This window comes from Egretta garzetta, unplaced genomic scaffold (genome assembly GCF_000687185.1).
Source record: "Egretta garzetta isolate BGI_Z169 unplaced genomic scaffold, ASM68718v1 scaffold393, whole genome shotgun sequence".
NCBI classification, from domain to species: domain Eukaryota; kingdom Metazoa; phylum Chordata; class Aves; order Pelecaniformes; family Ardeidae; genus Egretta; species Egretta garzetta.
Genome location: NW_009259238.1, coordinates 864,704 through 889,013, shown reverse-complemented (window position 1 = coordinate 889,013; position 24,310 = coordinate 864,704). Strand labels below are relative to the sequence as shown.

The window sequence follows — 24,310 nt, the reverse complement described above, 5'->3', positions numbered from 1 at the left end:
CAGCAGGATTTAACAAACATTCTCGAATTGCAAAAGGCTAGAAATAGCTTACACCAAAATTTGTTGCAACAGCTATGCCTTTAGTTCTCAGAAGAAAACTGGTGTCAATAAAGACATTCCACCAGGTGTCTTGAAATCTAAAAATCAGTTCCCAGCCTTGTAAGTACTACACGTGATCTTCAAGAAGCACTGCTAATATGTACAATAACTGGTTTTTCACTTGCTGTCAGTTTTCGTAATAAGTGCTTTAGACTGGAGACACCTCAGCGCCTGTAGAGCTAGCACAGTAAGGCCATCGACACAGGGCTACAGTATTGAGACTTTTGTCAAATAGGATGCCTGACCAGCATGACATTCGCACTCACATCCCAACACTTGGCATGAAGCCTGCGTTTACTGCCTCCATTAATCCTATGTATATTGCTACATTCTGTCTGAAATGACCCTAGCTATTCAGCTATCATCAACTGTTAGATAATTCGCTCAAATGTGGAACTAAAGCAATCAAAACACCAAAGGAATTTAATTTCCCTAATAAGTGTTTTGATCTAAAATGTTTACTCAGATTTCTGAGTTTGTGCAAGAAGTAAACATCTGTAACTTAGGAAATGCAGTAACTGTCTACCTAAGACATTTTCATTTATAATCTCCTTCCATCCCTAATATAGTAAATTTGAAGTGACTTCAACAAAAAGAGACCAAGAGTCTCATACCAAAATATCTTAGCCAGCAACCTACTGGATATTTACAGAGGACGCCCAAATTCCTTCAGAAAGAAGGGACACAAATTTTCTTTACCCAGTGAACTACCATGCACAGCTGTGGTACATTCAAAACTTGAAATTGAACTGATCTAGACAAAACCAACTACTTCATAGTCTGGTGTGACTCTAGTTCCTATGCCCACGACTGCTTATTTTACAAAAAAACAGCCTGCAAAGAAGTACAAACAGTTCTGAGAGCACAAATGTCAGCCCAGGACAGCTTCCTCCTGGCCAGGCCAAGGTGGCACCCAGCAGCTTGCTCAGCTGTGGCATGAGGCTCATGCTCTCACTTCCACCATCCCCTAGCCTCGCACAACGCCCAGCTTTGCCAGCACAGGTAAGAGGCGACTCCATTCACAGCCAGGTCTGGCGCTGAAGGATAGGACATTCTCCTAGCACACACAGATCATGGGCTTCAGCCTTTCAAGAGAAGGGGCCTGTAGCTACAGCTTTATGGGTAAGTGCTTCAGCCCTCACAAACTCCTACTTAAAAAGTTACAGACCAACCCACAACCACCTTCTCATACATGCATTTTCAAACAGCATGTGCTAGACTGCAAAGGTGCATCGTTATTTCGAAATTATCAGCACTCAAGAGCACTAAAAAATGCAACTAATCTTGGAGGATTACAATCTGCAGCAAGTAATGCTCAAATGAAAATTAATAATTGAATGATCTTAAATATTTGACTACATAATTGACCATACTAAATAACCTCTGAACATATTAACAGTTCAAAGGCTTGTTCCTTCAAAGACAAAAAATACTAATGATTTCACCAGCCATTTAGAATGCAAGTTAAACATCTGATAAACAGCTTTCAGGCTAAATTCTAATTTGATGCAATAAATTCTTTATTCACTCTATTTCTTGAACTGGAAACAATTTGAGCCTGGTTGTGGTGCGTCCTCCTTATGAAAAAAACAAGAGAGAAGGCTTTGTGTTTCTGAGGGTTTTTTATTTATTAGTAGTAGTTACGTTTTCATAACTCCAAAGAAAGGGCTACATTAAAACAATGCAAGTAAGTCATGGAAACATCCTTAGATAACCTAAAAATGAGAAATTTACTGGCAAATACAAATGTGCATACCCTTCTTTGTAAGGACATGCTCTCAAAACAGTTCATGTCATCACTTCCCTGAAACTGGAAAGAAAATGTAACTTCTGCCTCCTGAAAAGACTGAGGTAATATATGAGTTTTTCTATCATGCGGTAACAAGCTGTCCTGGTACAAACCAGAAAAGTAATTTCACACTTATCAGAAGAATGCCTTAATGTTTCTATGAATGGATGTTTCTTGGAATCAGGAGAGGTGCCTTTGGCACATAGCATGGTATGTTTACTCATTGTTTTAGTGATGCTTTAAGAAATACAAACTTTTGACACCACACAAATGTTTGCGTATCTTTTCATTGCATGCAAGTGTCTTCTGGATATTTCAATTAGTATTAAATGTGTATGGTTAATTTTAAATTATTAGAAACCATCATATGCTGTAATGAAAAAAGATAATCACATTTTTGTCCAATTTTCAAAGCAAAAAGTAAAATAAACTGAAATTTAAGGGGAGTCCTGTACAGTTTTTCGAAGTCTGGGAAAGCCAAGCCAAGACTTGATTGTAGAGATAAAAAGACTACTCTAGCAAAAAAAAAAATGGAGGCAAAGGTTACATTTAAGTACCTTGAGACAGTCACCATTTGAAAGCATTGCTAAATATCAACTAAACCACTTACTGTGATTTTGGTAGCTTTGTTCAGAACATTTACCCATTCAACTAGGTCCTGCTGATCATTGGCTTGTAGAAAGTATTTTCTCATCCCTGCATTCATAACTGTTAAAAACCATTATGAAAAGTTAAAACCAGCAAAATTTAACAGCAAACTTAACACCGTCATAAAGAGATTTGATTTCAGATGGAAAACCCAGTTGAAGTATTTAAGCTCTCTGCTCCATTTCTTTTTAGAAAGTCATCTTCATACATACTTGACTGGCTTGCTTTATTCCAAAACAAATCTATTTTTTTTTAAGCTCTGCACTTCAACAGCATCATACAGGATTTGTTAAATGTTATTACACAGAAATAAAGCCTTGAATTTTGTCAGAATTTCCTACAGCTCTGTTTCCCTTTTCTCAATTTCCCTAAGCAACGAATTTCTCTACTTGGGGACTTCTACAATTTCTCCTTTTAATCCTCTGACCAGTATCTGTTAGCTTTTGCAACAAACTCATTAACATGACTATGATCACTGATTTTTTTTTTTTTTTTTGTGGAAAAATCGGTATTGATTACTAAGTATATGATGCTCAGGACCAAACAACTTTAAAATGGCCAGAACATAAAACTTTAAAACTTTATTTTACTTTAGTGACTCAGCAGAGAAAGCATATTTTTACTAAGTTTATATATCTACCTGGCAACACCTAGCACACCTTTATCCCAAAAGGACAAACACATTTCTGTGTAACAGTAAAAAAAAAAAAAAAAAAAAAAAAAAAAAAAAAAAAAAGGAAATCACAGCTGGTTTTCTTACAAATTCTAAGAACTTATCTTGAAATTAGTTTTAAGGTGAACAGTGACTAAAACCTTCCCAGTATTGAAGTATTGTAGCTAAAGTCTGAACAGATTTTGCTGCTCTACCTATAACATAACAGTTCTTCAGGTCATCGCTAACAGCAAACACATGCCAGAAACATACTTTTTCCTCTTCTATCATCTTTCTCCCCGAAGTGAATGGTTTGAAGCAAACGTTATTAGATGCAAACATAAATTCAAAATACAGAACTGTATAATGAGTTGATTGAAACAACTCAACGGTATTTAAATAAAAAGACAATAAATGTAAATTCTTCCTCTACAAAGTATCAAAACCACTTTGATAAATGAGAAACTTTAAAAGCTTTCAACCAGCGCCTTGGATCATTAAGGCGTTTTAGAACTGGCCCACTGACAAGAGCAACTTTACCACTGATGAAGACAAACACCTCTACACATGCACGTGCAGAGGAATCTGTAGATGGCACTGAATTAATATACTAGGTATTAGTCTAGAATCCCTGAAGCTTTCCACACAGGGGTGATTTACCAAGTGTTTCATGAGCTCCAACACAGAGACTGCACAAGTCTGGTGGAGCTGCCTTCCCTGGGCCCATGTAACATTGCAAAGGACACCTTAACTAATTGTCATAAAACCTTCAGGCATTTTCAGCACCTTCATCCGAGCTAAACCTCTTAGGTGAACGCAGCCATAAAGAATGGTTATTCATAAACAGAGCAGAGGCCAATTCCAGTCTCTATACATACTTTTGTGAATGCCAATTGTTTGTCAAAGAAAATCTGAAATTATGGTAAGTTCTGGACAAATTACTTTAAGAAAAATCTAAAAGAATACCTTAAGGGGCTTTTATGATCATCTAAAGCTTTACTCAAGATTAAACAGGTTTAAGTATCAATAGATCTAGAAAGTACGCCAAGCAAATTCTTTTAGTTCAGTGCAGCAATAGGGGCTGAAATTTCACATAAGAGCATTGGCTGACAGTATTTTTAAATCAATTAAATCAACTCTTTTGTAAGTAACACAGATTAAAATAGTTAAACTACTCGTCTTCATAGCTGACAGGCATGCCATGTTTCTGAAAACACCCATCATTTCTGATTAGCTTATTAATGTCTCAAAAATTTCAAACATCTGGAAAACAGCTCTGACCTACTCATTACACTGCAATATGAAAAGCCACAAAAAACACCTTATGAAAAAGCCAACATTTCCCCCGTACTAAAGAAGAAATGGTGAATACAAGCTATTTTTAGAAAATACACTACCAGATGTATCTAGTAAGAGAATTGCAGAACTCTGTTTCAAATATCTGAAGAACATACTTGATGCACATACTGCAAGTAAGAACTTACCAAAACAGAATTCTGCCTTTGGCCTTAGCTTAGTTGCATCGCTAACCTAGTAGGGAAATTAAGATTGTAAGTATCACTGTGCATACAAAATATACATCACATAAAACTTTTTTTTTCCTCTTTCAAGTGGCTAAATTTGAAGATTAGCAGCGTAGCAAGACTGTTAGGTATAAAGATATACAGGTATAACAAAAAATACTACACAAAATTCAGTTCAAGATGTGCAACCTATGGTGAGAAGAAAGTTTAAGCCATCTGTTCCTATTTCTTAAGTTTAAGGATTCATTATCAGACTAATGTTGAAATCTGAAAACATAACACTTCTACTTGCATTTTGAAGTCCTACATCTCAACTGAACTAGAAACTCAAGGACATTTCATTCTTAAGGACATCAGTTGTATTTTGGTTCATTAACATAAGAAGAAAAACAGCCACTTCAGGAGTCTCTAAAATGTTGCAGTGTTGGGGGAGGAGAGAAGCGGGTGTCCTGTTTTGCGAGAAGTGTTGATATTTTTAGATTATAGAACACTTCTATCAAGGGTGGGGGAAAAGGCAAAGCAATCTCTCACATCAAAACCTTTTTTTTGGCTACAAGACACACATACCATGTAACTAGAACTATGGGAAGTTAGACAGTACATCTGCACAGAAGGCACACTTGAGCTGCCTTCGAAGGTGCGCACAGGTGCAATGGCACAGGTAACCACCCCTGTTCCCATTAGAAGTGAGATACAAGATTTCAGATTTCTTAAAATGATAACTGTGAGGTTTGGGGCAAAATAAGCACAGAAGGAGGAAACCAGGAAGGACATAAGCAGGTCTCCAGAGACATTTTTGTACTCATGATATAACCAGCGTCAATGATACCTTTTACAAGAATAAACACAAAACAAGGAAGGTGGGAAGATGCAGTATGACAAGAAGAAAAGCAAAGGAAGGATGAGAAACGAGCAGAAAGACAAGAGGAGGCCAACTGTTTTTCTCCACTTATTTGTCACTGCATAGTCTCCTACAAATTTAACCATGGAGACTTTCTTAGTTCACAGTTTTCTTTCAGACATATTTGGCAGTGAGCGTATACATAGCATAATGAACTATGTATTTTCTAGAAATTGTTTTGTTCTACCTATTAAAGATCATTAGTAAAGATCATTATCACACCCAAAGACTTATCTTCCACTTCATAAATAGCCTGTCTTTTCTCCAAGACTAACTGGAACTCAACCACTCAAAGAGAAATCCTAATTTTACGCAGCACAAAGAGCTGCCATTTGAAAACACAAATCAAACCTAGACAACACGGTAATTAGTCTGTTCTTATTTTAACCTGATACTATTGAAGTGTTTGTAACACTTCTCTAAAATTCAGAAGTAGCACACAAGCAAAAAGCTTCCAATGCGCTACATAAGAGGCTTTTAAAATTGTCCAAAGTTGAGGCCTTCAGAAGCAGCCCCACAGTTAAGCAACAATCTTATCTAACATCTTGTCTTACCTTTGAAATATAGGTAAGTTTAATGACTCCAACAGGTGGAGATCCAGAGGGAAGATTCTGAAACAAATCATATGTTACAAAGTGAAACTAGTTTATTCTCCTATCACAGTCAGTGTTTACGCATAAAAAGCAAATAACTCAATTCCACAAACAAAAAGAACATCCTACGTGTTTTTATAGACAATACACAATGTATTCTTGAAACAGGATCTAAACTACTTGTTTATTATACACACATCTGTTAATAAACTAAAAACAGAAAGACTGCTAGAAACAATACAACTAGTAATTGTTTCAGCAGTTCATGTATTTTACTAGAGGAAAAAGGATTCTTGCAGGTCTGTATCCAGGAAATCCGGAAAGAATACTTTTTCCTTAACAGATGTTGGCGTGTCATATATTTTGACCAGGGCAGGCGGAAGGGACAAGAAATTACATTCATCAATTATATCAGATACTTCAAAGGCTGTCCCACATATTTTCCAAAGCTGATTGAAAAAAAAAAAAAAAAAAAAAAAATCAGTCTTTTAATTTAATTTGAATATTCAAGTTATTGCAAGGAAAGACCACAATACATCCTAAAGTTGCATTTAAGCTTGAGTATATTTACAACCCCAAAAGGAGCTGCCTGTTGGTTTTTTACATCCTTGCTTAGCACGCTCGTCTTAGCATCTACATTAGTATTCACTAACAGCTAGTAGCTGAGAAATACAATAGAAAGAACTCAGCATCGCAAATCATGGTTAACTTTTTAATTAACTGTTTCTGGTGAAACAGCCTTTTTAATTGTATTCCTTTAAAAAGAGCATTGTTTTCATATTTTTTTTTTCCATTACGATTTTTATTTTGAAAATGGCCCTTTATGTTACAGTATCATTCTTCCCACTACAGCCCTCCCTGGAGACCATAAGAAAGGTACTGCATCTACTCACTGATCCTTTCCCCAGCTAAAGTGCTCTTTGTTATTCTGTAGCACCCTACGAGCTTCCACATCATAAAGAGAAACCTAATGCTACCCACAAAGTCAGGAAGACGGACAAATAATTGTTTTATACTCCATTCATATATCAAAGGTAAGTAGTAGGTTAGGTTTACTATAGACTAGTAACACTGAAAGAAAAAAAAAAGTCTTCCCATCCTACCCAAATAAATAATTTTAAATTTTACTTTATCAGAATGATTTTGATCCCAGCATACACTAGTTCTATAATCTTTATATTAGGATAATAATGTGTGGTTAACGGTGGACTTAAAAACATTATTTCTTTGAATAGCTGAACTGATTTTTAGATGCAAATAGAGCACTTCTATTGGCAAAAAAGGGGCCCAGTGAAGTTCTGCACACACTCTACAGTCATCCTATTTGAAGAGTTTCATCACTTCAAGGATTAAGTATGGTCTCCACACAGTGGCTCTATAAAAACTCTGTAGTTCTTCAAAACTTAAGCAGCAGTAGAAGAAAATCAAGAAGCTACAACTTGCGCCTTGCAAGGCACACTTGCATTTGTGCATGAACTCTAACATCAAAAAAGATAGATAAGAAAGCCTAAACTAAAAACTTGAAGAGGTGTACACCGTAAATATCACTTAAAACTTCGATGAACTGCAGTTTCTACCGCATTTCAAGTTTTTGCCCCCATGCCCTGGTTATATCACAGGAGAAACTGAAGAAAAGAACTGCTTCATATTGCTCATTGAGATCAAATGTTTGAAGTCTCTTCTTTCCAGAAATTATTTCTTTTTTCTCCTCAGTAAGAACTTCTGAATGCTTCAGTCACAAGTCACATTCGTTGAACTACACATCTAATTATTTTTTTTTTGGTGGTGGTGGTTCCTTTGGACAGTAGACTTCTTCATTTTAACTGTGGTCTTCCTGGCAGAATGGTACACAAATATTCTGGCCGACAGTTGTCTGCTGACCTAGATCCTATGCTTTCACTGCCTCCATACCCAAACCCAAAGCAATTAGCTGTTCTCCCCTATACTAGAAAACACATTGATGTGTGCACATTGTAAAATTGGCTTTTATATAAAGGATGCTCTCCATCATGACGGATACGAGATTTTTGCACTCGCATACCACTCGTGCTGTATTGAAACTGCAAGCAGTTAGAAATTGCTTCTCAACAACTGATTCAGTTTAAGTAAAGTAAGATAAAACTGCTAACTGACCCATGCAATGCAGGGAAGGCTACATACTTCCACATAGGGTTAAAGGTGAATTAAAAGACCTGAAATAAACTAGTATGTGATTTGACTCATCTGGTTATATTACATAGCACTACCTAGTGCCTGCAAGAACCTGCAACGCACATTCAAGGCACTTGATAGAAAACAAAACAAATACAGCACATCATGATTCAAAACAAGTAACTGATTTGCTGTGGTATCAAATTCAGATTCCTACCTGGTCCCCAAATCTCCTGGCAGCAATTCACTGTTATTCAAGTTGGTTTTAAAGTTTTAGTACTAGCTGCAATTGGTAATATTTTGAACAGAAATATGATTTTTTCTTCTTTTAAATATTGCACTTATTAGCAAAGAGGAGACACTGATTTACAATGATTTCACTTATGTAACTCCCCCCCAGCTTCCAGGTTCATAAGCTAATATTAAAGCCCATTTTTCTTAAGTAAATTTGTTAAAAACCTAAAAAAGTTTAAACCAATAGAAACCAGGTAATTATTGCCAAGAACACCTCACCTGTGGGTTATCCATGTACCACACCAGACTATCTTCTCGTGTGTCCAGAATAAAGTACCGCCGCAGAAATTTCCCGCTATTCTCATTTTCTTCAATATCTAGGAAACCACAAATGCGATTCTGACGATCCACATAAGGCATTTCTGACCCTGAACATCACACTGCAGAATAAAAAGCATAGAAGTTAAGCCTATGTTCTCCGTTACTTATTTTAAGACTGTTCTGTGCCTACTCATGACATTTTGAGCAGTTTCAACTAGTAGCTTAAGGTTTCTACAGAAGAATAAGTGAAGCATAGCGGTTTCCCCCCACTACCACCACTGAATTTTTAGATAGGTCTTTCTTACTTCTTTGAAACATATACTTAGGACACCTAATACCCTAAGTGCAAAGATACAAGTGGTAAATAGTAGATGAGCATCAAGACTAGCTTTTACAAGACCACTAAAGAATAATTAAAGATTCTCCTTCACAAGTAGGTTTACACTAGGTTTATACTTCCTCCTTTGACATTGCCTTTCATGGTCAAGAAAGGATCTTTGTCAGCAGCTCTACCATCCAATGTGATTTTTCATATTTTGGTTAAGCAAATTCAACAAAAAGGCTTTTAGAAACATCATTCACATTTTTCTTTTCTCCTACAAAAAGAACTTCATGTCTAACAATGTCTAAGAACAGACATCTTTCCATCCTTGTACATTAAATAGTCAAAATGAAGTTGTATGTGCAGCAGAGATGTGAACACACAGTATAAAACTGAAAACCTCAATATCCACGTGGTACTCAGTTTGAGGGTGGTAGGCTTTTTTTTTTATTTTGGGTTTTGGGGGATTTTTTTTGCCTTTTTTTGTTTTGGTTTAAAAAAATAAAAAAAAAAAATCTGTACTGCTGACCACCTATTCCCATTTGCCTGCTTCACCTTTTATGGCTCTGTCTCACTGCAGGCTGTTGCATCATGGGGTTTTTCTGCTTCCTTTTATTTTACAGGAGAGTCATTTTACCTTAAGAGCCAGCCTTTTAAGATCAAAGATAAATTTGCATACCCATCTAAAAATGGCAATAAACCAACACTTAAATACAACAAAAATCAGGTCAATGCCAATCTTTTCCAGAGCAGGAAAGAAACAATTCAGTCTTTACATTCTGTTACAAAACTCAGTACATATCCAAAAATACTAACATGAGACATAGAAAGTTTAAGCACATCACACTTTTCATACCATCTTCCAGCTTTCACTGTTTAACATAAAAGTTTCTTTTTAATATTTCTTGAAATTGTTTTCCTTTACTGTTTCCTTGCTTAAAGTTATTTGATTTAAATATAGTTATATACACACACAACATGAGGCAGACCCCTGATAACTATCTGTAGCTAGCTATTCATACACCACAGTAAAACATGATGTACAGTTAAGCACATTTTAAAGTGTCTTGGGGAATAAGATATAGATAAGCATATATTTATTTTTGGGGATCAGATATAAAAATATGTAGATATATGCCTGTATTTACAGTTGTCCTTTTATATGACTAATTAGAATACTAGCCAGATTTTGCTTCGACCACTTTGAGTAACATTTTTTTTCAAAATCTATCATCATTATTTTGATACCAGACTAGAAGAATTTCCAGTAAACAGTTTTAAGCCATTTAACTCAATCTGTAAAATTACTAACCTTTTCTGTGCCCAACACCAAACTAATCCTCTGGTGCAAACCCAAGTCCGATACATTAAGTTTGGCATCAGGGACCAGATCTAACAATCTCAGTTCAGCAGTATTTCCAAAAAGTTGAACAGACTGCAATATCACAGGGATGACGGACTATTAAAATCGTTAGTGATTTGGTTTTTTTTTTTAAATATAAGCTATTAATTCTAAAGTTAAATGCATTTTTGTGTATAACAAAGTTAACACACTTTGTCTGAGATGCAAGACATTTTCTATATAGCTACAAGGACATTAAATGTATATGAGCTTTCCATTAAGCACTTGACTGTTGTATTTTTCTTTCCACCTCCACAAGGTAAAAGAGTCTTCGTATTTAAGGTAGGCAATGATGGTTTAAATCTTCAAAAGCATAGGTCTGTCCTCCAATAAAGTAATAAAATTCACTAAGGTAATCTAAAATTTATCAGTATGTTCCTTCCTCAGTTTAAATATCGCAGATCGAACACAAGTTCTATAACCAAGTTATAAGTAACAGCAAAAACGAACACTTGAGCACTCTTAAGACAATGTCATAATCATAACAGACATTCATCAGTAATTCACATGCTGGCTCTCGGGATCACTTTACACTACACTGAAGTAACATCTCCCTGTCAGCACATCTGTAGCTAGGGACAAGTTTACGGGTAGCTATCCTCTAAATTATACCTTTAAGCAGGCAGAACTTGGCATCACATACTGTTTTAATTTAAATAAATTTTAAAATTTGTCATTTACCAGTATTGTCCTCAATTGTGCCAGGTGGTCCCTCAACAAAATATACAGCACTTCCGGGACACAATTTTAGCTTAATCGCAACAGTTTATGAAGCCCAGAAAAGCCTTGTGCCTAAAAAAAGCAAATATTGGTGCCTGGTTTCCTGTTCAAGCAGGCTTAATCTGCATTCGCTGCAGATGTGAAGAAAACGAAACAAGGAAAACTTGTGTTTGAAACAAAATACAAATTGATTAAAAATCCTTTAATAAAACCAACTGAATGTTAAAGCACCTATCTTTCAAAAAACCTTTATGAAAAATGAAAGAAGGATACTCAGAATGCTCCATTATGAGCACACAATAAGCTAAAGTTGAACTACACCAATAGTTTATTTTTTTTTTCCCCAGGGCAAAAGACAAAATGCAGAAGCCTTCTCTCATTTGTCAATAAACCGATTTTCACAAAAAAAAGGTAAATTCATACAGATTTTCTATTTTAAAGTACTACTAGCTAATTTTTAGCCTACAAAATAATACTATTTGCAGTTCTTTCATCCTCTGATGAAAATACAGGATAAACTATCATCCATTTAAAAACTTAACGTTGTGTAACTGCCATTTTCTTCTGATTAGTTCAAAATTCTTCATGGGATTACTTACATCTACCAGACTGATGCTCTCTAAGAATAAGAGATTAAAAAACCTTCTATTATAAAACTGAAATCAAACATGAAATCATGCAATTGTTTTCCAGTTTTGAAAGTCTGCTTCCATCATATTACACCTTGGCAAGATTCCACTGTGAATTAATACCAATTCTATTCAGCATTCATTAACGAACCACAATTTGTAGCACATATAAAAAAATCAATTTGTGCCTTTCTTCCAGTCACTAAAGCAACTAATGCACATGACAAAACCACCACTACGACGCCCTTCCTGGCAACTCCAGGCCGACCAAAAAAGCAACAAAGACAGAATTACCACATTACTTCTGAAGATTCATAAAAGGAATTGCAGGACCCCAACATTAATCCTTCAGTGTAGGAAATGTGGCTGGAAGACCACTAGCCTAACAGTTCATCAGAATTTCAATTTAAAAGTGTCTTCAGAACATGGATCCTGTCTTACAATTTATTCTTCATGAAATTATTATTTTCAGATTATTATAAAGCAGGTATCTCCAAGCCTGTGTACATTTTGTACATTTTACAGCTCATATTACATGCACACCCAGTTATTTTCTGCAGCAGAATCTGCAGCACAGAACAGTGTAATAACTCTTCTGCCTACTTTTAGAATCAAATATTATAAAAAGATTATGAGACATTGTGCTATTTAGAAAAAAATATCCCCGTGGCCCATTTCCTTTTGGCTCTCACCATAACCCATCAGAAGCTAAAATATTTTTGAAAACCCATTTTGTGGTGTATATTGACACTCATACGTAAGAATTCAGAAAACTCTTGGCTACTTAAAATTCCTTCTTGGAGGATTGTGTTATAGTCCAAACAGGAGGTCTCACTTAATTTTGAAGTTTTATATCCTTCTTTCCAGTGGTGGAGTACTAATTTAAGTAGGTACATATGTCATCAGCCCAGCTTCTCTCAAATTTCCCCTCTCACTGTTCTTTTGCCCTCGGGTATACCATATACCAACATTCCTCAACATTTATATCACAAACTGAAGGCTGCCTGGCCTCCTGGGCACCGCTATAAATAAAAATCACAGATCACCTTCTACCAGTCCATAACTCTCAATGTATGACTGCACGACTAGAACCTGCAGAGGCACACAAGCATCTCGCTTTCACCATTTAGAACAGACTGCTTAAACTCTCCTACATTAATTTCTATTTTTAGTTTCACACCAGCACCCACTCTTGAGTTCACCTCCTTTACAGTTTCATTGCAGCCTCCATATCCTCAACTACAAAGTCTAGACAAGACTATCAAAGTGGCATGCAAGGTAACATTTCCACGGCCCTCTCTCTCCTTTGACAGCTAATGCTCGATTTCCACAAGCAAGCATAAACCACGGACCGCTGGCTTACTAGAGAAAGTGGAACTTGCTATGAATAAATGACCATGCCATAGGCTTTGCACTATCCATGTGAAAACTTGATGAAGAAATAGAGCAACATGAGCCCTGCTCCTTAATACCTTTTAGCTTTATTTTACATGTGTTTTCCCCAAGCTTTGTGTATAATTATTATTTTTGTTTCATTTAGAGTAATTTTTTATTTGTTTAATTTAGAGAAACACTTCTACTTTCTGCTTTATTAATATATGGACATTTTGAACTTTGGATTAAACTTACCACAGGAGATGACTTTGGGGATCTTTTTCTATTAGCTAAGATTAAGAAACATACATTACTACTTACTCATCTCTATGAAATGATAAGAATATTCATAAAACTACACTTGACATAAAATGATGCCATGAGTCATACTCACCCCTCCTCCTCCTCCCCAGCCCCCTTTTCAAGCTCTACTATTTAAGCTGGCTCCATCGCTGCCAAGGGAAGGTAAGCAGTATCCCCAGCAATCTCCAGTCTTCCCTGCAGTTCCAGGGACAGCTTAATTATTGAGTGCTCTTGGGTTTTGCCTAGGCAATTACTGTCAGCTTCCTGCTGTAAATCAGCTACTCTCCAGTTGGTCATCTCTTTTACTGGCCATTTACTCCATTTACTGACTCCCAAGGGTAAGGGATGAGTTCAGACTGTCCTGCTTGTACCTTGAACACCACAGCAATGAAAGCTTTCCTTCTTGCATACATGAAGGACAACAAAGCTGGGGGGGGGGAAGGGAGGGAAGGAACCCAACCTTGAGACAACCAGCTCAGAACAGCCTTTCAAAACAAGTCACATAAATCTTCCAGGACAGTAGTTCAAACTTCTTTAATTTCACCCCCTTGAAAACCTTCCAGCAGAGGTGGAACACCATACAGATAATTTAAGCCAAGAGACAATGTTTCTGTTCATCTTTCACAAAGCCCATAAAGCCACAATTTTCTATGTATCCAAAACATGACATAAAAACAGTAATCCAGGAGCTGGGTACAATTCTGAAAACAACCGGAGATAATTTAGGATTGACTCTTTTAAAATGACATGCTGAGCTTTTCTATTTCCCAAAGATCCTTCACTGATTTGTTTTTGTTCTGGAGGGCACAACAGACACTGTATGCTTGTGTTAAACAGAAGACACGGCTTTTATTTGCTAGGACTGTACGAAACTATTAGCAACGTTTTAATAACATCTACAAATGAGAGCAGGAAGTCTCCAGGATATGCTGACCCCTAAATTTAGATTCCTTCTCTAAAGTGGTCAAGAAGAAGGAAAAAAGCAGCTGCAAAAGGCCAGTATTCACCTGGTGATAATTCCTAAGCATACAAATTAATCTTCAAAATTAAGAAATCTGAAATTAGTACCAGTAGCATTGACCTCTCCTGTCCCTGATCAAACTATGAGGCATACCAAACAATCTATTCCTCCCTCAGCATCTAATCCAACTTCCAACCAGGCCACAATATAGAAGTGTCATCATTTGCACTGATGAATCATCTGACAAAACCAGCAGTCTTACCTTGCACTTAAGTCTTGTTCAGTCATCAGTCTGCCTTCAACATGCATCTGATCTGCCATTTTCCAGGAAGACTTGTTAAATCAGGGTAAGCCAGCTACTCCCTTTTTTCCAGTGTACCTTGGCAAGTCCAAACTCTTCTATGATTCTAAGTCAAATGACTATAATTTTATCCCATACTATCTACTGTCATTGATCCTGGGGGCTTTCAACATCTACATACAACCAACGTTTATTAAAATATGAATTTTACAACAGAAATGCATCAAAGCATGTAGTTTGATAAACCTTCTTTTAGTACAGATTGAATCCAGTAAAACCTGCAACACCCCAAAATGCTTGGTATAATAATATGCCAACGAGAAACAGTTGGCTCAAACTGAAGCAAGAAACAACTGAGGTAAGTTAACCACAAAAGATGCATGCAATTAATTAACACAGCCCACCGCCTGCCTCCCTGCTATGCTGGCAGTTAACGTTTTTCACAGCCATTTTGGTCTGGCCCCCAGCCCCAGGCACGTTGCTCACCAGAAAGCCACAATCCAAACCATGGGCAATGGCATCAATCTGTGCACAAGCTCTTCATCTTTAGCCTAAACCGCAGTAATGTTACCTTGCTCTAAGTAAAAATTCCAGTATGTTTTAGGGGTAGATTGGAGTTTTAAGGAAAATGTTCTGAAGTTACCTGAATCCATTATCCGCTAGCCTATTCCAAACACTGATCTGTAAGTTCCATGGTGGAACAGACAGGTACCCCCTCAAAGACTTTTGCAGGAATTTCTGCAAGTGATGTTTCATGCTCTTAATTTAACCCCTTTCCTCCATTTTAAGGTATTTGCAATAGCAGCTGAGGGCTTTGGGATATGATGAAATGAGGAAATGCACTGCCCAGGGTGCAAGATTCCTCTCTATCACTAATCTCTTAAGACAGCAAAACCAAAAAACCTCACCTATTAATGTTTTTTGCCTAGCTAAACCAAGTATTTTAATTGTCCCACTAAATGCACTGAGCTAATGCAAATAAAAGGAAGCATCCTGTGCAATGAGGCCATTATAAAAGACATTCTTGAAATTTATCTATTAATAACCTATGAGTGATGACTAGCTTAGAAAGCAATAAAGTAAAATAACAAAGTTAAAAGACAGTGAAAAAATATGTTCAGTAACAAAGTTTTTACAACAATCATAAGCACAGTTTTCATCACTTCAAGTCTAGGTAATACAAAGTTACTTAAAACGAGATATAACCAGAGAGATGAGTACAACAGAGAAAAAAAAAAAGTGTTACACTAATTCACTTTGACTTATCTCATACAATCTCAAACAAAATTTTAAAAGCTTATTCATTTCAGTTACAGACTAATTAAAATGCTTAATAATGTAGGTTCAGAGTTGATTATTATTTACAATTATTTTTAATGGGCCTTTTCAAAATTTTAAATAAGTGCTGTATGTAAGACTCCAAATATGACAAATTAGGTCCTTGTTCTTGAGCATGCCTACATGCATTACTCTATAGAAATAGTTCCCTTCATGACAACTAAACCAAATTAAAAATTAAGCAGGGAATAAGCACATTAATTATTAGGATTACTTATTATTACTAATTACTCATTAGTAAAAAATCTGTTTAGTTTCTATTACTAGTAACTGTTTCACCTAGGCCAACCACTCTGAGAATGCAGATTCCACACACAGCCAGCTATTTCAGATTCAACCCAAACTTGTCTTCAAATATGAAAAGGGCAAGAGTCTCAAAAGCACCCCAATGATTTGGAAACGCTAAGACTATCTCCATCAAACTACAAATTCTGATGAAGATTATTTGACCTGAGGAAGCTCAATACAAAAAGGTACGGCTAGTTAAAAAAAAAGTTTGCCATTTCTGAGCCAGCATTGCTGATTTTCACTCTGAATCCTGTGTATAAACTCACCAGCACAAACAAACATACACCTTCTTCCTGTGAAGTATGCAAAAAAATCAAAAGGCCAGATGGTTAGGAAACTAACAAGTTGAAAATATCTTCTTCACAGAGTACTCTTACATTGTTAAAGAAATAGCAGCACGTACGTAAGAGTGTGTTAAATTAATTTTGAAAGTACTAAAAAAAAAAAAAATTATCTGCCATAGTAGCACCAAAATGTGCTAAAAACATTGGGTAGAAGCCAAACAGAGGGAAACCTAGAGTGTGCAGCAGTAAAGGATTACCTTTTATATACAGATGCAAAGGCAAGTTCCAAATTTAAATGCAAGAGTATTGCATTCAGGCTTCTTCCATTAAACTGTACATTTAAGACTCTAAAGCCAGCTCTGAAGAGCTGAATACCTGCAAACTGATTTCACATCACATGTGTCTACTAGTAGCACAGCACATTACAGGCCATCTGGACACAAGTTTAAGACAACATTTAACAATTTTGTCTACAGTGAGCTCAGAACAAAGCAAGCGAGCGTATTTTTTTAACACCCGTAACCAACTGTGGAGTCTGACCGTAAACTGATTTTTCAGTTCATTTAAAGTACTAAATAATGAAAAGAACACTATCAGATGAATATTTAGTTTGACCTTTTTTAAAAATATAAAGATTTAATGAAACCAGAGCATGCAAAGCAGGTCACTGATTATCAAATTTGATTTCACAGAACTAATTTAGCAAATTCAAAGCAGAATAAAAAAAAATGCAATGGTTCATCTACAGTAATACTTTGGGAAGGAAAAAATGTTGCCATTAAGATTTCACTTCACTGTTATTTTAATACTGTGGGACTTCACAGTACAGACCATGTTCAGTTCATTGCACAAGCCACTACACGGGCCAAAATTCCTGCTACTGTGAGGACTAGATGTCTCCTCCAGAATCCAGCTTACTTCTCAATCATGTCAGTACTACACAAGGATTCGCAGTGATTAGGACTAATCTCAGAGCTCTTCAGTACATGCAAGTTTAGTGAAAGTTATTTAGGAAGAATAAGGCTTTGTCTCATGCCAGCGAACCAATACTCATTTACAGAACACGTGCCAGCTCCTGTTTACCATGGTGGGAGGAGAAAATTAAGCTCCCATCAAATGGCAAGGTTTTCAGGCCATTACCTTAGCCCCCTGATTTTTTATACTTCTTAAATTACAAAATGAAATGCCACTCTGATATATTTAGTAGAAGTCTCACCTGACAAAGATAGAAACCCGTAAAATAAAAACTTATCTGAAATGATAGGTTTATTAGCACAGTGCCAGCACACTAACACTTCACTTGAAGGACATACTTCATTATAACTCCTCACACAATTCATTTCCAGCAGCCTTCCTCCTTGGAAGCAAGCTGTGAGCCCAAGGAATTGTCCTCACATCAGGTACAGCCCACGTCTGGTTGCTGACCTTCTTCCTTACCTTTCTTGTTATTTGTGCAATGACACAAATACCAGTTTACGGCACAGCTGTTGCTCTGCACTGACACTGGTGTTTCTCCAAGTGTTAAATTACGATGCCTATGGAGAATAACAACGCTCCACCTACAGAGTAATCCCAATGCTACCAGGAAGTCATCAGGCTCCTGGCACTTTGCAGGATTCCTGCCTGCCCTATACACAGTGAGAGGGAAATACTCCAGAAGAGTAGTCCTGTGTATGTGCAACAACATGCCTGGAAGTCCTGAACTTACCATGAGTATGCAACAGACTGGTTTTCCACATGCTGTACCGCATCCTTTCCCCAAGAAGGGAGCAAATGGACCTCCCAAAGAAATCCTGCTTCTCCACCCAAAAAATCAGGGCACCAGCACAAATTAGGAAGACAGTATAAATAAATTACAGCACCTACAGTAAACTTGATTTAAGGAAAAAAAAAAAAGTTCACAACAAAAAAAAAAAAAGATACAACCAAAGCCTGAAATCCTGAATGAGCAGGCACACTTCTGAAGCAAGACCATCCTTTTAGCACTGCTACCTAACTTCACAGCACTAGTGCACATGCAGGCACCAAGTCCACTAGCTACAGAAATAACTTGCCAGATGAATTATTAGTACAGCCTGAATTTCTGTTTGTTATTATAAACCTCCCTGAAGAGTTAACCAATGTATTTAACAACATCTTTTGAAGTGCAGTTTTAAGAAATCCAACATGTAACCATTTTAGTGCTGAACAGAACAACACTTAATTAAAAGTCACTAGTCTGAACAAGTTCAAACATATTTTCTTGGACATGGGATGTAAATGTGGTGGGTACCAAAGCACTCATGGAGAGCATATACATCAAAATAATTACTTACTAAACTAATGAATTTATCACCTGTCAGTATAGACTGTTCCTGGGAGTGTTGACTCTCAACAATAAAAACACATTTACAAAACTTGGTAATTGCTGTCTAGTCTACATTTTCAGTTTATAGCAGTGACAATACCATCTTCTATTTCCCACCAGAAGATTTTAAATCCAATATACTTTTAGCTCTATAAAGTTACTAAAGACACTGCTGTTTAGATGTGGCTGCAAATTCTTTTCCCCCTCAGGGGAGTGGGGAGGTAGAGAAGCTGATCTTTTCTCATCCTCTTTCACGTGAAAAGACAATAAATCAGACCAAATTTAAGAGATTCTGCCTATCATGCCAGCAGAACAAATGAACAAAATTGATAGCTAAAACATTTGGATGTAATGATAATCTAGAATTAAAAGTGTTTTCCAAAGGAGAGAAGTTGATAGGGGAACAGACAGCTTTGCTATTGTTCCTTGTGTGGCAGAATCGTAATAGAAAAATTTTGCCTGGTTCATTCAAGTTTTTTAAGCATTATTTGTTTTTATACCTGTTTAAATAAACAAAGCAATGCAGTGCTCCTTAAAGTTTTAAGGACTTGCTTTCTCTCTTTCTAACTGATCCAAGAGATTTCCAGTCAACACCCCACCACCATCACCACCACCACCCTGATTTTTCTGATTTTACTTCTTCTGCCTGGAGCTTACCCCTAGCTTTAAACTTGGGCAGTCTCTTAGACCTCTCCCTCCTTGCATAAGGGAACTATATGCTCATGGTACTACCGCACCTGAACACATCAAAACCTGACTGACCTATCCTTGTAACACTTCTGCGATGCAGAGAACTGCTACTGCTCTGCAGTTTCGGCATGAGAATGGAGGGCCAGGGAAGCAGCTTGTCCCAGGCCACACAGGAAGCTTTTGGCAACACACTGAGCTGAACCTGTTTCCCAAGTCCCAGAGCAGCAACCTCACCATTGAACCACCTTTCTTCTACATAAAATACCTGAAACTATTCAGATTTTCAGGGCAAAGGCATATGTTCAAACCTGAAAACTGTTTAAACTGTCGAATGCCACAAATGTCTACTAGACCTGCAACTCCCTATTCGTGCAGATAACATCTGTTAAAAGTGGCTCATATAGTTCTGCACCAGAAAGCTTAATAAGTTCCTTCTCCAAGATTAAAGAAACACCTACACATTCTAGATGCTTCTGCAAGTCCCTGGAGGGAGAAAATGCTGCTTAGTGCTGAGACAATGAACCAAGCTTCCTTCCTCAACAGTAACAAAACCCTGCTGCTTTACCTAGCACTAACAGGAAAGTGTTATTTATAAAATCGAGCCATATACAAATACGTATCTAAATGTCTCTTAAAGTTAGCCTACAGCATGTATCAAGATGACCTTAGACTTAGAAATCTTCAAAGTCCTGATTTCAGAGATTGGTGTAAGAATAGAAAAAATTTTGAAATAGCTCTGCCATTCCAACTCATTTCAGTCATTCTGTGCATTAAAGCATAACTTCAAAATCTGAACTTGACCCATACTTGTTACTCTGACCTCTTCAGCAGGTAATATTTTAAAGCAGCTACATTATTTCTATATGCCAGAAAAGGTCACTAGGATTTTGATATTTATGTTTCTTATTTTATAAAGCATTGAGAGCAACCTTTCTAGCCATGCCTTGTTGTATTTAGGCTCAAAACCAAAAGAATAGATGTACTGACTGTTGTATTTCCCGTATCATTTGTTTCCTAGTAACATCTACAGCACTTGCTCCACTTCGTAAAAATGTTTTATGCTAACGCCAGTTACCTAAATTCCCATATTTTGGCACTGAAGTAAGTTACTATCCTGTATTTTCATCCAATTATACAAGTGCACTAAGGTTTATTTGGCTCTAAACCCCATTAAGTATTTTCTAAGAATGTTTCTATTGTTCATAATTATCAGGGGCGGGGGGGGACACCACCATCTTGCAAGAAAGATGCATGCTCCTGTATCACAAGCTATTGTTTGAACAAACACTGAGGTACAGCTGGATACAAGCAAGTGCACACCACAGCATGCAAGGAAACTTCTCACTTATAATACGCACTCAATTCCCAATGCTCCTGGCTTGCTGCATTTTGAAGGAAATATATGTACTATGATAGCTGTCAGCTTAAATAACCAGGAACACTTAGTAATAAAGACATTGATGGAATGCTAAATCTACTAAAATAGATGAAGAATTTTGCAGGCCTGGCAGTTTGGGCTATGTCCAACAGTACGCTGGAGACTGCACTGCAAGTAGAGATCTGTTCACATTTCAGTAATGTTCTTAAGTTTTTTCTAATCTGCTACAGTCAGTAAAGACTGACTTTTGCACTTTCTCTCACCTACACTAACGCACTGAAATACAGTCAGCCTTTACTATCCCTGCTGATATAGCATCCTTGTCTTCTGAAATAAGCCACAGCTACCTGGAAAAACCAAGGCCTTTTCCTGCATTCAGGTCTTCTCCTCATACACGGGCCTGCCTTATTCCCTGTGTGTGTCTTCTCTCTGTCACTCAGTTACTACTCCTGAGGAAGAATAAGTACCGGGGGAAAGGAGGAGAGGAAAAGCATTAAGATGCTTCCTATTTCATTCATATGCTCATTTTTCTTTTGTCTATTCTCTAATTTATATGGAAGCATCTGCTCCTCTGAAACCTTTAAGCACTGCAATACACTCGGCAGTGACCTACTGTGCGTCTTTTTCTTATTTCCACCCTTGAAATGCACAGCTATACAATGGAACACAAGGCCAACTGTCGTTATAAACCACAGAAATAAGAAAATAAATGTCATCTTTACAATTTACTAACTTGAGATTAAATTTTCCACACTAACAAAACAAAATCGCAATGTTTAATAACTGAAAAAAGAACCCAAGAGTCTCACAACATTTTACTTCTTATGCAAAGCTGTCTCAAACAGTCTAGTATTCAGTGATATCTAGGATACACAAAAATCCTATGTATTATCTCTTGAATTATCACTTTCTGCGGCATCACTGCTTATTTATCCCCGAGTTAAAAGGCTCTCCTCCAAATATCAACCAGGCTAAGAATCGCTCTCTACCATGAGAGATTTCAGCCCACTTTTAACACTTACTCATGCGACAAACAGGAAAACAGCATTTCTACACTTCTCTGCTTTACATACCTGACAGTTTAATCTATTCTTACTTGTTTTGATTCTCTCAAGTCAAAATTACAACCAGTAACAGGGGACAAGAATGCAGAGACCTAAAAGGCAAGGCCACTGTTCCAAACCCACCATTAAGGCTTACTAGAATGCAGCAAGTGTCCTGTGAATTTATCCAACGTGGAGCCTCATGAGAACAAGTGATAAAACTTAAAGAAGTCTTCCTATAGGTAATTGGCTGTGTAGAACTTCTCAAGGACTACCAAATTTGCTTTAAAGTTGTACCTGTAACTCAGTTGTCAAATGATCTGATACAAGGCCTCATCATACTTCATAACTACTTTCAAAACAGTATTAAAAAATTCCATCCTTAAAAGTGCAGTATAGTAAATTCATTAAGGCAGAGGAACTCATTATAGAGCAGCAGCAAAAGTTGCCATGCACAGCTCCAACTCAGTAAAGATTGTGTTTGTGCTGCATAACACAGCCCAAGTATAAAACGGAAGCGGAGAACTCAAAGAAAAAAAACCAAAAAACAACAAACCCTGCTGGATTCAACAGTGAGAAGCTATTCCTGGCACTGCATAGGCCCAAACCGTATGATCAAATACAGCTCTGTCTTCCAGTGTCATACATGGGTTTGAGTAATGGGAACAGAAAATGAAATCTTTACAGACATTATAGCCTCTTTTAGTAAAGTAAGCCATTTGCCAGAAGGGAACAAAAAAGCTGATACCATTCAGTGTACAATATGCAAGGATGTCGAGTAGTCTCTTTAAAAAGTACTATGCTTTTGTAAGAAGGTGAAGCATGGAGAGATCTAGCTCTTGAGAATCTAAAAAAAAAAAAAAAAAGGTCATTCTCCCTCTCAGCTTTACTCAGATAAGCAAAATCATTTTGCTCATGCCTAACTCGTAATGCTCAGCCTAACAAATTAATAACAGTTTCCCCACCTGAAGATAAACTGTTCTTTTCACTTGTTTATAGACTAACATAGTACCTTGATTAGAGAAAATTAGACTTTTTTTTAAAAAAGGCCTCAAAACAGGAGGCTGTTCCTCCAAGAGAAATTGTTCTCCTCTTGATGTTACTTTGCAAATATTTTATGCAATAATATAATGCCTTTTATGAAGGTTATGCATTAGTTACACCTACAGGAACTGCACAATACATACAGTATTTAAGTCTGTGTTAAGTTAGCAGCAGGTCAAACGCACATCTAGAATTTTACACATGCTAAAAACTGCAAGTATGACAGTATTAGTTACAGTTTAACACTAATTTATAATCAAGTCATCCATTTAAAGACACTTTCCTTCAGTAAGTAGCCAGCCCAGGTTACAACCAACCTAGAACACAACTCTGAGGTGCAGGCTCGCATTGCTAGCCCAGGCAACAGCTTTCCAAAACAGCCCTCTTCGGAACTAGCACCTTCCAAAGCTAAAAGCAAATGAGCCACTGAATGTTAGCTGTCCCAGCCACACTTCTTGAAGCTGCAGCTTGAGATGTCAATCCCAAAAGCGAGCACAACCCAGAGAGGCCCGGCTCGACAGCCCACACCCTCCCAGGCACCATCACTGCAGGGCTCTGCCCAGATAAGATCGCTCCTTTCCCATCATGCTCAAAGACCGAAGTTGAGAAGACAGGAGAAGGAGAAAAAAAAAAAATATTATCACGGGTAATGAGATCATCCTCTTACCTCTGGGGATGTGACAGAGCCCCGACTGCTCTGCCAGGGCAGCTCTGCCCCGGCCTCCGACACGCTGCCCCCGAGGTGCAACCCGGGGAGAGCCCCCACGTCAAGGCGGTGGCGTCGAGGGAAATGAAAAGAAAGAGAAAGGAGAGGGAGGAGGGGAGGGAAAGGCACGAAGCGCTTACGGTGCAGGAGCCGCACAAAGGCAGAGGCGTCGAGGGACGAGGACAGTGCCCTGCCCGGTCACACACCGGGCCAGCACGGAAGGAAGAACATCAGCCGGGCGCCTTCCCGCAGGGCCGGGCCGGGCAGCC

The 24,310-nt window shown here is 37.4% G+C and overlaps 1 protein-coding gene across 9 annotated transcripts in view; it reads right to left on the bottom strand.

Annotated features, from left to right (window-relative positions):
• Positions 1-24,271, bottom strand: part of PLEKHA1 (pleckstrin homology domain containing A1) — a 39,824-nt gene extending 15,553 nt beyond the window's left edge. For 6 of the 9 annotated variants that reach the window (XR_004841622.1, XM_035891560.1, XM_035891559.1 and 3 more), the window contains exons 1-5: positions 24,003-24,271; positions 8,870-9,030; positions 6,167-6,223; positions 4,673-4,718; positions 2,499-2,596 (exon numbers count right to left, since the gene is read on the bottom strand). Coding sequence is in view for 8 of the 9 variants with exons in the window: in XM_035891560.1 (XP_035747453.1) it covers positions 2,499-2,596; positions 4,673-4,718; positions 6,167-6,223; positions 8,870-9,010 (342 nt within the window). In the remaining variant the exon portion in view is untranslated. Of the gene's footprint in view, positions 1-2,498; positions 2,597-4,672; positions 4,719-6,166; positions 6,224-6,602; positions 6,655-8,869; positions 9,031-23,039; positions 23,074-24,002 lie in introns of those variants that run through there. The other 3 variants (XM_035891555.1, XM_035891558.1, XM_035891561.1) reach the window with 3 other exon arrangements.
• Positions 24,272-24,310: the final 39 nt, after the last annotated feature.